This window comes from Ostrea edulis, chromosome 10, assembly GCF_947568905.1.
Source record: "Ostrea edulis chromosome 10, xbOstEdul1.1, whole genome shotgun sequence".
NCBI classification, from domain to species: domain Eukaryota; kingdom Metazoa; phylum Mollusca; class Bivalvia; order Ostreida; family Ostreidae; genus Ostrea; species Ostrea edulis.
The window spans coordinates 25,843,761-25,857,046 of NC_079173.1; the positions used below are offsets into that span (position 1 = coordinate 25,843,761).

At 36.1% G+C, this 13,286-nt stretch overlaps 1 protein-coding gene across 1 annotated transcript in view; it reads left to right on the forward strand.

Moving 5' to 3' along the window:
- The first annotated feature begins 830 nt into the window (after positions 1 to 830).
- The window catches only part of LOC125665641 (putative aminopeptidase-2), a 117,095-nt gene continuing 104,639 nt past the window's right edge, over positions 831 to 13,286 (forward strand). Inside the window, exons 1-2 of the mRNA XM_056152346.1 lie at positions 831 to 1,706; positions 10,176 to 10,644. Of these exons, the coding sequence (XP_056008321.1) occupies positions 1,415 to 1,706; positions 10,176 to 10,644 (761 nt within the window). The 5' untranslated portion in view covers positions 831 to 1,414. The remainder of the gene's footprint in view (positions 1,707 to 10,175; positions 10,645 to 13,286) is intronic.

Consider the following 13,286-nt stretch of genomic DNA (forward strand, 5'->3'; position numbering starts at 1 on the left):
CTGATCGCAAAAATGTTCGGTCTTATATCTATGTATCAAAGATCAACTGAAATTATAGATAGCCAAATCACCTTTTCTCGGTTAGAGAAACAATGTGTATAATATCTTTGACTAGACCAAACCATCATCAAATCATATTTTATAAGCATCAAAAATGGAAATGCAGATTAGATTTATATTTAAAAAATTACTTCAAAAGAAAAGTACTTTTGTAATCCAAGGTCACATGCAAGCATAATGAACTTGAATGAGAAGATGTGTGAGCAAAATAGACCAAAACAGGAAATTAAAACGCTTAGTAACTATTAATAACTTTAGGGTCAAAGGATCTTATTTAAGTTTCAATCATTCAGACATTAACATATAATTTGGTTTTGGAAAGTCGCGTCCCTTAACTAGATCAAGGTCAGGTAGCATTGTTCCCTTGCAGGCAATGTCCATTTGAATGGTCTACCAGTACTTGTAATTTTCATTTTTAAAATTTGGTGTGTTTTTATGACAACAAATTATGCCGCCCGAGTGCCCTCCACATGGAAGGACGACAGAAATTTTCAAACACAGATTGTGGGTACAATGTCTCCTACATATTCTCATTTTACATATATGATAATATATAACAATGGCTGATCGTATAAAAACCGATTTTGCAATATTTGTTTATTTGTGGAAAGAAACGTCCTTGTACAGGGAATTCTTTAAAACGTAAATACTTATTTGAGTACGTGATGTGTACATATACCCTTGAGTTTGTTCCAGATATTTAACGGATAAATTTAGCTTGTTTTTTAAAAACAGAAAATACAAACAGCTGTCATATGATATAGTATTTAGCCGGCATTCTTCTCTTATAATGAAAGGTTTTACGCAGTATCTATACGTTAAAAAAATCAACCGTGAATATCTGCTAACTGTGCATCTTATGAAACAAATTCAAAGCTATTCATCACTTTGTTGAAAGAGAAAAGAGTTATACGCAGTATTTCGATCCAGTGTCGGGATTGTTTCTAGTTTAATATATTTTTTTTGGTTCTTATTTCATTTTTAAAAGACACTCCTCAGTACGACTCGGTGTCTTCGACATATTTTTGTCCTCGAGCTTTGTGTACATATCACAATGTTGATGATTCCCCAAATTCACTTTAAAAATCCACCTTTACCTGTCCCGTGAGAGGTTTTGCGTTTATCAGTTGACTGTTTGTTAAGCAGTTTTTTCAATAACGGGGGTACTGTACGTATCAGTCGCAGAGCGAGTGCTTCAAACCGAACGTGTGCCGAATTTTGGAAATCTTGGCTTAGATAGGGATTGAAACTTTCAATGGGCGAAAGATAGTGCAAAGAGTTGTAAATTTTCCTCTTATTTTTAACCCCCTTTCTGAAATTCTTTAAGAAAACTGCTGGAAATTCAGATTCCGGAATGGCGGAATATGAATTAAAAAGATTCAATGATTACACTTCCCCAAATCTAATCGAACCGGACTTCAGAAAGAAAGCCGGATGCTTTGTTCGGATAACCACGGGTTTTATCCTTTTGCTGCTTGCTTTGATTCTGGTGGCCGGGGTAGCGGCAATTGTGTATTTTGTTCAGAAAGACAATTTTGAAAGCGACAATAAGGATACATCCTCTGTTACAAACAGTTATACAGGGAATCTCAAAGGTGACTGCGAAGCTTTGGCGGAGGCGGGAAAACTGGACCAAACCAAAGTCTGTGAGTAGAATTTAACCATTCATGTGTACGGAATAAAATTTAAACAGATGTGAAACTTTTCTCATTTACAAATGGGGAAAAGATCTTTTACATATGTAGTAAAACCATTTTCGCGTGTACGAAACAGAATTTTACTTTCCTTGTGTAAAATAAGTCATTAATTAGAAAATTAACCATCCGCATGTCTATGATTAGAATTGAACCACCCGTATGCGCAAAACAGGGTCTGTAATCAAAATTTTATCATCCTCGTTCGAATAAAAAGTTCTGATATGGAAGTAGTATTGACCAGAAACTAAATGAGGCATATGATTGGATATCGTGGGGTATATTAGTCCGCCGTAGCTTATGCAAACCAGGATCTTCTTCACATCAGCTGAAATGCATAAATTTTTGTTCATCAGCTTGAACACTTTCCTCCAAAAATATGATTTGTTTTGTAAAGATATTTGATTTGGAGAGAATGTATATTCTACACTTGCCTATATCAATTTACCTGTACTTACTGTCGGAATAATTCAAGTGCAGGAAAATTAAACCCTTATTGGAAAATGATGTGTGCATGCATATTCGTAGTGGATATTACATGAACGCAATTCAGTGTTTAGGTCACAAATATACATACATTGTAATAAATGACCTCTCTCTCTCTCTCGTGCCGTTGTGTAATATGTTGTGCAATCTATCAAAGCACTTAGCGCATCTTTTATCTTTGTCAATTTACCCTCGAGTTTAAATTATGCCCTATACCTGTTTAAAAGATAAAAACAACATTAACACAAATATACACAGGTATGGGCCCATTCGCAATTCCGGGTCGTTACGGACTTAGGTGCATTCGTTTATTTAAGATATTAACCCCCCAAACCATGTGCGTGTTTATAAATATGCGAAATGTTATTATTTTCATAAGATTTATAGAAAAGTCGATCAAATAACAGAGGTGTGTCGATATCCAGAAGTCGTTAATTTTAACAAAATCAGTGGAGTTTAGTTTAACTACATGTATAGTTCGGTTGATTAACCTTTTTTTCCAAATCTTCTTGTGAATAACAGATGCAGTATATTCAACTTGTCGAGATTAGTAACAACTAAGAGACTACAGCGTATTATAACACCCGGAGCCAAACTTCACAGGACGGAGGTTCTCCGGTTCTATCCGATTACTGCATTTTTGCGTGACCTCTCGTTGATCTGCAAACCTTTATCTCCGTGCGTTGATTTGGGCATCAAAACTATCTGGTCCTAGTTTAAGGGAGTGGGATTGCCTTATCAGTGAACTTATCATCTATTCAGCAAAAAACGTCTGGTCCCAAATTCTAAATAAAAATGTAGTGCATATTTGCAATAAAGTTCTAAACAATATTCAAGGAGAAAGTAGTACCAGAGGGTTGATAGTATATGCAGAGAGGGTTGATACTATATGCAGAATGATTTGCAATGTCTTCCTTGCGGAAAAAATGTTTGAGAAATACCCCGATTCTGATTTAACATGATTTCACCATGCACTGCATCAGCATGCAAAAACACTTTAAAAACAAACAAGCAAACAGTAGGAATACATTTAGAATGTAAATATAGAAAATGAATTTCAGTTTTAAAGATGCAATAGAGTATGAACGATAACGTTTCACATCGTTAAACTTTCCATGAAGCGCATTAATACGCTGGTGTATATGGCGTCACAGTTCATGCCCTCTGGTATTTTCAAAATTCAAATTTATTTCTTAGATTATTTCTTGTGGATGTAACCTTAAACTACGTAATGTCACTAAACATAGGTATACATTGACCTTTGAGGGTTCCCTTGCATTGACGTCGACACGACCGAGTCACGTGACGTACGCCAATCAATATGGCAGTATATCGATGTCACAGTGATAAGGCTGCAACACTCAGAATAATTAGGAAATCTTGATTTTGACTTGATTTTTTATTATCACAAAAGTATCATTTCCCTCATGTTTCCTCCAATTATCCTTCGAATTTGATGAAATATTCAGAAATAAATTTGATTTTTCTTTGGAAATTAAAGGATAGAAAGAACATTGAGGTTAGCTTGGGTACATCGATATGTGCTTTGAAAAAATATCATTGACACGTCTTCTTCTCATAGAATCATAGATAAATGTGTCAAAAACGAGAAGGAAAAATGGTGTTTTACGATATATTTTTCTCTCCATGTATTATAAGCTTTTTGTTAATGCGCTGTGTGAATTTAATGGATCATGATTTAGTGTTAATCAGATATCTCTGATTTCCAAGGCAGCTAATAACTTTTCCATGCCCATTTCTGCACAATGACAGGAACCTCCATAAGGTTTTGACATATTTACACTGAAGGTCCCCATTTCCCAAAATATGAGAAATAATTCTTTGACAAGTAATTTTCGAACGCCACCCTCCTTTAAAATGCTCGTGTAGAACTGCTTATGTTAAACTGCTCAAGTTGAACTGTTTATGCAGAACTGCTTATGTTGATATAATTGAACAATGTCGGAGTTGCTAGCGCATACGTCCAGATCATAATTATGGCCTGGATTTGTCGAAAATAATTCAAACTTTAGCTTGAGTTTTCTTTTATTTGAGCAGTTAAAAGGACAAGGGATATTAAGGACCAAAATTTGCCCAATGTAAAACACTCGATTTTATTCTGATTAATTGTGATTAGTTGCACCAATTTCAGCCATCTTTAGATTGATTTGCATATGTTCTCTGATTTGGGGGCAAAAAAATCACAGATTTATGGAAACAATGAATAACTTATATATTAAACAAGAGATGACAAGACAAGCAATTCCATATTTCAGAATTCACGATATAAGATCACACTAAAGAAATTTATGACAAATGAATATGTTTAAATTCCTCATTTGGGGGGGGGGGGCAACTAATGTTTAACGCCCCCCCCCCAAAAAAAAACCCCACAGATTTCTGGAAACAATGATTAAAATCTCAGACTTAAGTCCAAGCTTCAACTGAAGCTTTTTCTGAGAAATAGTTTGAGCAAAGAATCCCACTAACAGTAGACATTCAAATGAAAATTTCGTTTCTACTTTCATTCACCTCTTTCACAAGGTGAGGCGTTAAAAATAAGAATTGTGCAGTTCCGGTTTCCGGACCAACATTTTTACAGCTCGAGATCGTGATTAAGTTATCTGCCCTTCACCCCCCCCCCCCCCCCCCCCCCGGTGATGACGCTAGAAATTTAAGAGGACCAAAAAGTACTTCGGTAACGTAGTTTTGCGTGACTGATATTTACACAGTATTTCAGTATCATAATAGCGTGCATGTTTTTCCTTTATCATCAAAATTATACACTGGAAAATCAGACTTACCCACCCTATTTCTAAGATGCATGTAAGGTGAAGATAACGAACAGTGATCAATCTCATAACTCCTATAAGCAATACAAAATAGATAGTTGGGCAAACACGGACCCCTGGACACACCAGAGTTGGGATCAGGTGCCTAGGAGGAGTAAGCATCTCTTGTCGACCGGTCACACCCGTCGTGAGCCCCATATCCTGATCAGGCAAACGGAGCCATCCGTAGTCAAAACCAGTCCAAGAACGACCTAACAATCGGTATGAAATACGTCAGGCAGTACCTGACCCAATGACAGGCGGCACTGACAACCTAGATCGCCATAACGACCATAGAATTTGCGAAATGCTGACTTCAGTCGAGACTGTTGAATCCCCAGTACCATCAACTTGTCTGTCAGTAGCTTGCCTCGATTTAAAAACTGACCATACGCAGAACAAACTCTTGCGTATGGAATCAGTTGTGAAATATAAACACCATATGCATGTGATAACGGAATATTGCTACATAAATATGGGAAGTTGACGATGGAGAAGCTGAAATCATCCCGTTTGTCATACAGTTGAGTTGTAATATTGTAATCATATATATATATATATATATATATATATATATATATCCAAATTGTGTTTTTAAAAAAATCATAGTGTCCGGTATAAAATATTAAAAGAAATAGAATAAACAGTACACAAAGTTAAAAATTTAACGCAAGCGCTTTCATTTTATAATCCTCAGGCGTTACATTTCAAAACTATTTTAAAATGTAACGCCTGAGGATTATAAAATGAAAGCGCTTGCGTTAAATTTTTAACTTTGTGTACTATTTATTCTATTTCTTTTAATATATATATATATATATATATATATATATATATATATATATATATATATTATATTTTGGCCTTAGATTAAATCAATACAATATCATATTCGTAAAGCTGGTCATTTGAATATGTACACCTTACAAAGTTCATGGGGTAATCTATTAACTGCTCGCCTAATGCAAAAGATTTCGCTTTTTCCCCCGCTACTGGCATGTTTCGTAAGTACTACACCGTCAGGAAAAAATTATCTTCAAAAGCCCTGCACATTATCCAAAGTTTGTTTATTCACACAAGGTGACTATGATCTAAGTGGCGTTATCCATGTTGGTCAATGTATTTGTACACAGATTAGACAAATAGTACTAAGACTATTGATGATTTTGAGATATCTCTAATCTTGAGAATTATTCAATTAAAGCACACTCTATCTGAATTAGAACCCTGTCCAATTGAATACTAATCAAATCGCTGTTTGGAGTTTTAAATCCATTTACTGTAATGCAAAAGAAAGAATTCTCTGAATCAAATAGCCCCTTTTCATTTTGAAGTAAGATAGATTTGTAGTTTTACTGCAACGTTATAGCGTCGCGCTCCAGTGTGATTAGAGAGGGTAGCATCCAGAATTGAAGATATTTTCAAATGGGATTCAAAGTTCTCCCAAATTTAAATAATCTCTAACCAATGACAATAATCTCCAACCAATGACAATAATCGCCAACCAATCACATTAATAGCAAACCAATCACAATAGTCTCCAACCATTGACAATGATCTCCAATCAATCACGATAATCGCCAACCAATCATATTAATCTTCAAACCTATCACAATAATCTCCAACCAATCATATTAATATCAAATCAATCACAATAGTCTCCAACCAATCACAATAATCTCCAACCAATCATATTAATATCAAACCAATCACAATAGTCTCCAACCAATCACAATAATCTTCAACCAATCACAATAATCTTCGAACCATTCACAATAATTCCAACCAATCACAATAATCTTCGAACCAATCACAATAATCTCAAACCAATCACATTAATCTCCAACCAATCACAATAATCTCCAACCAATCACAATAATCTTCGAACCATTCACAATAATATCCAACCAATCACAATAATTCCAACCCATCACAATAATTTCCAACCATCCAGAGTAATCTCCAATCAACCAAAGATATTTTCGACCAATCACATCCATTATTTTTTAAACTTAAGACCTTTTTAAGCCAATACTTTATTGACATCATGCGTCAAACCAAACCGATTTTAACATATTTGCAACTTAAAGATATGGAATTAAACACATCTAACTTTGAACGTGGTTTACGCATGTATCTGCAAGGTGTGTCAGATATAGTCTTTGAACGTGGTTTACGCATGTATCTGCAAGGTGTGTCAGATATAGTCATCTTCATGCCCTTATTCAAAAATTTATGTTCTTATTTTTGCCTTCCCTGTTTTCATTTCGTCATCATCACCTGTTCTATGGCGTCGATTATCTCAACAAGGTTATATAGCCACGTATTATGTATCCGAAGGTGGCATGTCAATTCGTGCTAGGCACATTTAGCCTCCTTAATTCAATACAACTCATCATGAAGAAAAGACTTGCTCTCCGTTCACTGAAAATGGACTTCGGGTTCTCTGCAAGGTTTCATATGTTGAGGTCAACAGGTGTCGGAAATGTAGATCGTTCATGTGGTTGTTAGAGGGGCATTTTCAAATCCCTTTGTGGTGATTGCCCTTGGATCCGTCCCAAGCTTGTTTATTCCCCAGATCAGCCTAGTTCTATTGCACTGGATTGTTGGGTCACCTCTTCGCTGCAACAATCCAACCATGCTTCTGCGTTCGGGTACAATTGTTGTACCTACGTATCCATTTAATCATTCCTGACCACCTTCCCAAATATGTGTGTGTAATGTAGTCTACTTTTACTTCGTCAAATGCCCTTGCTGACCACTTTATTTTCTCTTTTATTTGGACTCCAAGAAGTTCAACTTTTCTTATTTTGACTTTCTGAGCGTCAATCATTCTTACCTTGAACTTCTGACCTGTAACCTTTCTAGCATTGATGTTATAAGGTGTTGAAATTTGACTGTTCTAGCTACTGCAGACACCGTGGAGCTTGGCAGTATTCCTGTTCGTTTTCAGATGCTCCCGTTGATTATCCTCTGTATCACTTTCAGACTATTGTTATCTGAATTCATACAACAACAGAGGAAAGACGAGTCGTGGTAACAGCCCTTGTTCATACATCCACATTCGGAACTTCTCTGGTTGTCCGGTCTTATCTATTTTCCGTATTCCCTCTCAACCTCTTGTACCACCTTCCTGATGATATATCTTACGTCATCAAACCCTATAACTGATGGGATGTTCTCCCTTGCACTTTAAGTTGAAACTGCTGGGTGATGATCTCAGAGAGATTCGTTGAGATGAATATTTGGACTAACGCCTCTTTTGGTAGATGCGCCAGTCCTAATATCCAACATCGACGAATTTCACTGAGATTAGCTGGGCGATTCTTCCTTATATTTTCGCTAGTGACCTCGACTTCCTAGACTTGATTGATGTATTGCATACGTTATATTCAATTAATTTTTTAACATGCACAATGGATTATAAAGAGCGAATAACTTCATTATATCCAATCGGCAAATTTTGGTTGATTAAAAATACAAGGGGACGAGCACCATAACCTATATATTCGTGACCGGAAAAAATCTCCCATGATTCCGCTGTTGCTGTAGTGTCATGGTAATGAAATAAAATGTGGGAACTGTTATTACAAAATATAATGGGTATCCTTCAGTTTCACCTTTGGATAAGCACATATCATTTAGGTTAATACACGTATCAACACTTCGCGAAAGTTACGTCCCTTGTCCACCATCTCCCGGATAAAAATCGTATTTCCCTACGTTGGCCTTTGTAATTTTCCTATCTGTAGCTTTGACATCTGTTATTTTTCCATCAATTACAGTCAACTACAATATGCCCCATATTGGGGCAACCCATTAACTTGTATGAAAACTTGGTAATTGGCTAAAATTCAAAGTAATAACATCTTACATTTGGTAAGCTTGGTTTTTCCCCGATTGACCTTTGGCTGACCCCGCAAAGGGACATAACTCGCGGCGAAATGTTGATAGGTGTATACGATGCTTCAGCAACTGGAAAAGTGCAATATTCACCGAGTCGTTACTGCTAATATTCACCGAGTCAATTATTGGTTTTTTTTTTAAATATAGGATTGAATAATCTAAAACGTCTAAATTGGGTACTGTAACTTACGAAAGGATACCTGGTCGGTCGTCTTTGTATGCAGCTTAACTGCACGACCTAATTGAAAGTGAGTAGCTCGATCGACGGGAGTTTATATTTATCATATGACTAAAGAATTCCAAACATCGAATCCCGCTACTAGAACAAGAATGTATCAAAGGATAACTAATCGGTCCTGAGTAAATCGAATTATTCAATGTTATAGTAATTCAACAACTGCATGTACTCCAATTCACGATAGAAGTAATAGTCCATGAGCCAAGGCCAGATGTTTGGGTTATTGGTACCACTTAAAGTGGCAAATTCTAGTGATGCATTTTGAAATGGGTTATATATCCAAATATTCATCTCAACGAATCTCTGAGATCATCACCCAGCAGTTCCAATTCAAAGTGCAAGGGAGAACATCTCATCAGTTATAGGGTTTGATGACGTCAGAGATAACATCAGGAAGGTGGTACAAGAGGTTGGGAGGGAATACGGAAAATAGACAAGACCGGACGACCAGAGAAGTTCCGGATGTGGATGTATTAACAAGGGCTGTTACCACGACCCGTCTTTCCTCTGTTGTTGCATGAATTCAGATAACAATAATGCTTTCTTTACAATTATAGAGCAAGATGGTCTGAAGTAAGTAGACATGCAAGTTTTCATTGAGTTACCAAAAAATTATAAACAACAGTATCAATTTAGAGGAATTCCAAATTCATTGGTGACCCGATGTTGGAGAAATCAAATGGATATATTCACCCCGAGGGCACGAGCGGGTAAACATAGCGTTTTGTTTTTCCGACGTTGTTAGATCTCAGCCAATCAGAGAAAGCATGGAATTATTCGATCATATAATAATATGTGTTCCTGTTGCCTCGTTTTGGCCCGTGATTGGAAAATAAAACTTTAAAAATTCTGCGTTGTGTATCTATGTTGAAGACACGGTGTTATTTCCAACTATGATCATGTGTATATGTACGTATATTTCATTACATATAGTAACCATAGTAACTGTATGATTGACAGGTACTGCGTGTCCATCATCAGGCACCTGTCTACCATGGACGACATCGAAAACTGTGACATCATCAGCCACTCCTACATCAAAGCCTGTAAACTTTCGCTTACCAGATGACGTCATTCCTCTGGAATATGAAGTGGCTATTAAACCGAACATGTTCACCGGAAATCCAGATTCGTTCGATTTTGAAGGAACTGTAAAAATAAAAATGGAATTTCATAATCCCACTCATCAAATCATTATGCATGCTAATGGTTTAACCATCTCGAACGTGAAATTTGGTGTTTTATCGGGCCCCAGAAAGTCCCTCCCAAACCCGCAGTACGACCAGGAACGACAGTTTTTAACCTTCCAGCACAACGAAGTTCTGGAAACCAGCAAAACGTATGAATTAGAGATGAACTTTAGAGGTCCGTTGAAAAATGACTTGAAAGGGTTCTACCTGAGTTCTTATGAACACGAGGGACAGACAAGGTACGTCATCCATGTATGTAGTGGTGTTCACCCTTGTTAAAAATAACCGACTGCATGAACACTAGTGCTCAGCATTTCTTAAAAGAATTTGTGAAATTTGTTTTGAACCAATCATCAAATATCAATAACAAAAAATAATTTTATTTTTGGATTTTTGGATGAAAAGAAAACTATACAAAATAATCTTGCTCTTTGGCTGAAATATCATATCTATACTATGAGATGTAAAGGGAAGACACTGAATGTAAATGTTGCGATATTGCTAATGAATACAGTTTATGAAACTCAAAGACATATTGCATATATAGAAATGGTGAAAAAGATGTGTTTGGCACCTGATTGAACCGCTGGAATCAATTATTTCATTGAGTGTTTGTTTTTTTCTTTAAAAAAATAAATTTCAATAATATATGTACCTTTAATATATTAAATAATAACTATGCATCTCTCACTCTCTCTCTCAGAAAAGAATATATACATAATATGTACATGTATATTATACCTTTGGCAGCTTCTTATAAACATTTTGTACAAGTTTCTTTGCAGAATGTATGTATGTATATATATATATATGTATATATATATATATATATATGTATATGTATATGTATATATATATATATATATATATATATATATATACATGTATAAGTACTGTATGTATGTTTAAAAAAAAAAAAATAACCGACTGGCTGCATGATTAACGTCAAATACAGACACAATTTTAATGAAATACAAGGTGGAGCTTATAATGATACGAGTCCAATTGAATTGTTTTGATCTCGGCTCTAATTATGGGATGTTTTTGAAATTCAGATTCAAATTTTTTATTGGCGCACCACATCAACACATAATGGCTATTATTGCCCAAAAGTAAACACTAATAACAGTGGTGACATTGATAATAGGTCACAGCATCATGCAATAGTGACACTGTATGTGTGTGTGTATATATATATATATATATATATATATAGATATATAGGCCTATATATGTACATATATCATTGTGACTATAAACGGCGTGATCCTATTGAAAATCAGTGTAATAGGGAAGGATTCGAACCTGGCCCCCCTGAATCTCTAGGCATGTGCTCTACCAACTGAGCTACCTGACCACCGGCGATCGAACCCGTCTGACCACTACATAAATTCCTCCCTCCTTAAATTAATTGTCTTCGCTGTCGAAGGCACACAGCCTAGATTCTTTTTTGCCCCTGGCAGGGCTTTCAGCTGCAAGTCCAGGGATGGTCAACGGCACTGAGATTTGAACTCTGGTCTGGTCCGTTGCATTTTCTCCCTTCCTGTTACATTTATATTGCCTGATATGTATACTTTTTGAAGCGCGTCAGTCTCGGTCTGATAGTGGTAGGTAGAGAGCCCAAAATGACAAATGACTGTCACTTTTAAAAATAGATGGAGGTTAGGGACGGGTTGCAACCTCTGCAACACTCCTTTCTGACAATCAGAACATTGCTCGACCTTTTCCGTTCTATCGAGAAAAATAAATACGGAAAAGGCCGAGCTACATCGTCGGATCTCGTCGTCTACTCATCACCCAGGTACGTGGGTATCCGACGATGGTGAACTGAATGCTTTGCACAAAATAAAAATGAAAATCAGAACATTTACACTCATGGACCGAGATCCTGATGAAGTTCATTAATTACCTCATGACTTTTAAAGTCAGTCTTTTATTGTTATATATTTAAAAAAAAAAATTTTTATTGACGGAAAATATTTTGATCGGGTTAGGAAATTCTAGAAGAAGAAAAATATCTGAGAGAGCGCGCGTAATACAAATGAGCAAGTTGCAGTTAAGGCAGCTGGGCAGCCGGCAGTAAGGACAAATAATGCTACGACAGGTTAAAATCAGGCTGATTACCCCCCTCTCTCTCTCTTCTTACTCTCTTCATGCTGATTAGTGATTACTCCTGATGTTCGTCAGACTGAATTGAAATCCTGGATGTAAGAGAATGTTTTGATTATTTCAATATTTGGCAGCTGTAATAGTAAAGCCTACTAAAGGACCGGAACATGTTGGATAGAATATTGATCATTTCTTAGAAAATTTTCTACCTTCCATTATCTTGCTTGATTGAAGATCTAGGGAAGACTAGCTGAATAAGTCATTAAGATATGTGCATGCATCAGGCTATAATATGTACATACTTAATTTAAGTGTAGTGGAGTACATACTTATAGTATTATATGTTTTACGGCGTGACCGTGTTTGAGGGCGAAGCAAACAAATTTTGGCATTTAAAGTATCTATATCTAAAACAACAAAAACAACCTGAAGTTAGCACGAGGACGGAGCTGTATCAAAGCATCCTAATTTTGGATATTTGATCCGCCTATATATTGAACGCGGGAAATATAACGCAATTGATGTAAACAGTGCATTGTGACGTTGTATTCAGCGTCGTTATTTAGCAAATTTACAAACATAGCGTTTCAACCACAACAACAAACATGGCGTTAATGGTGGAGTGATTATATATGATTAAGAAAATAAGATTTACATGCTTTTACGAATTTTATGTAACATCTCAGAACGACGTGAACTAGGGTAGACGAGATTCAAAATGGAGAAATACATGTCCACGCGATAGTATTCGAATCGACGCCATTAGTACCAA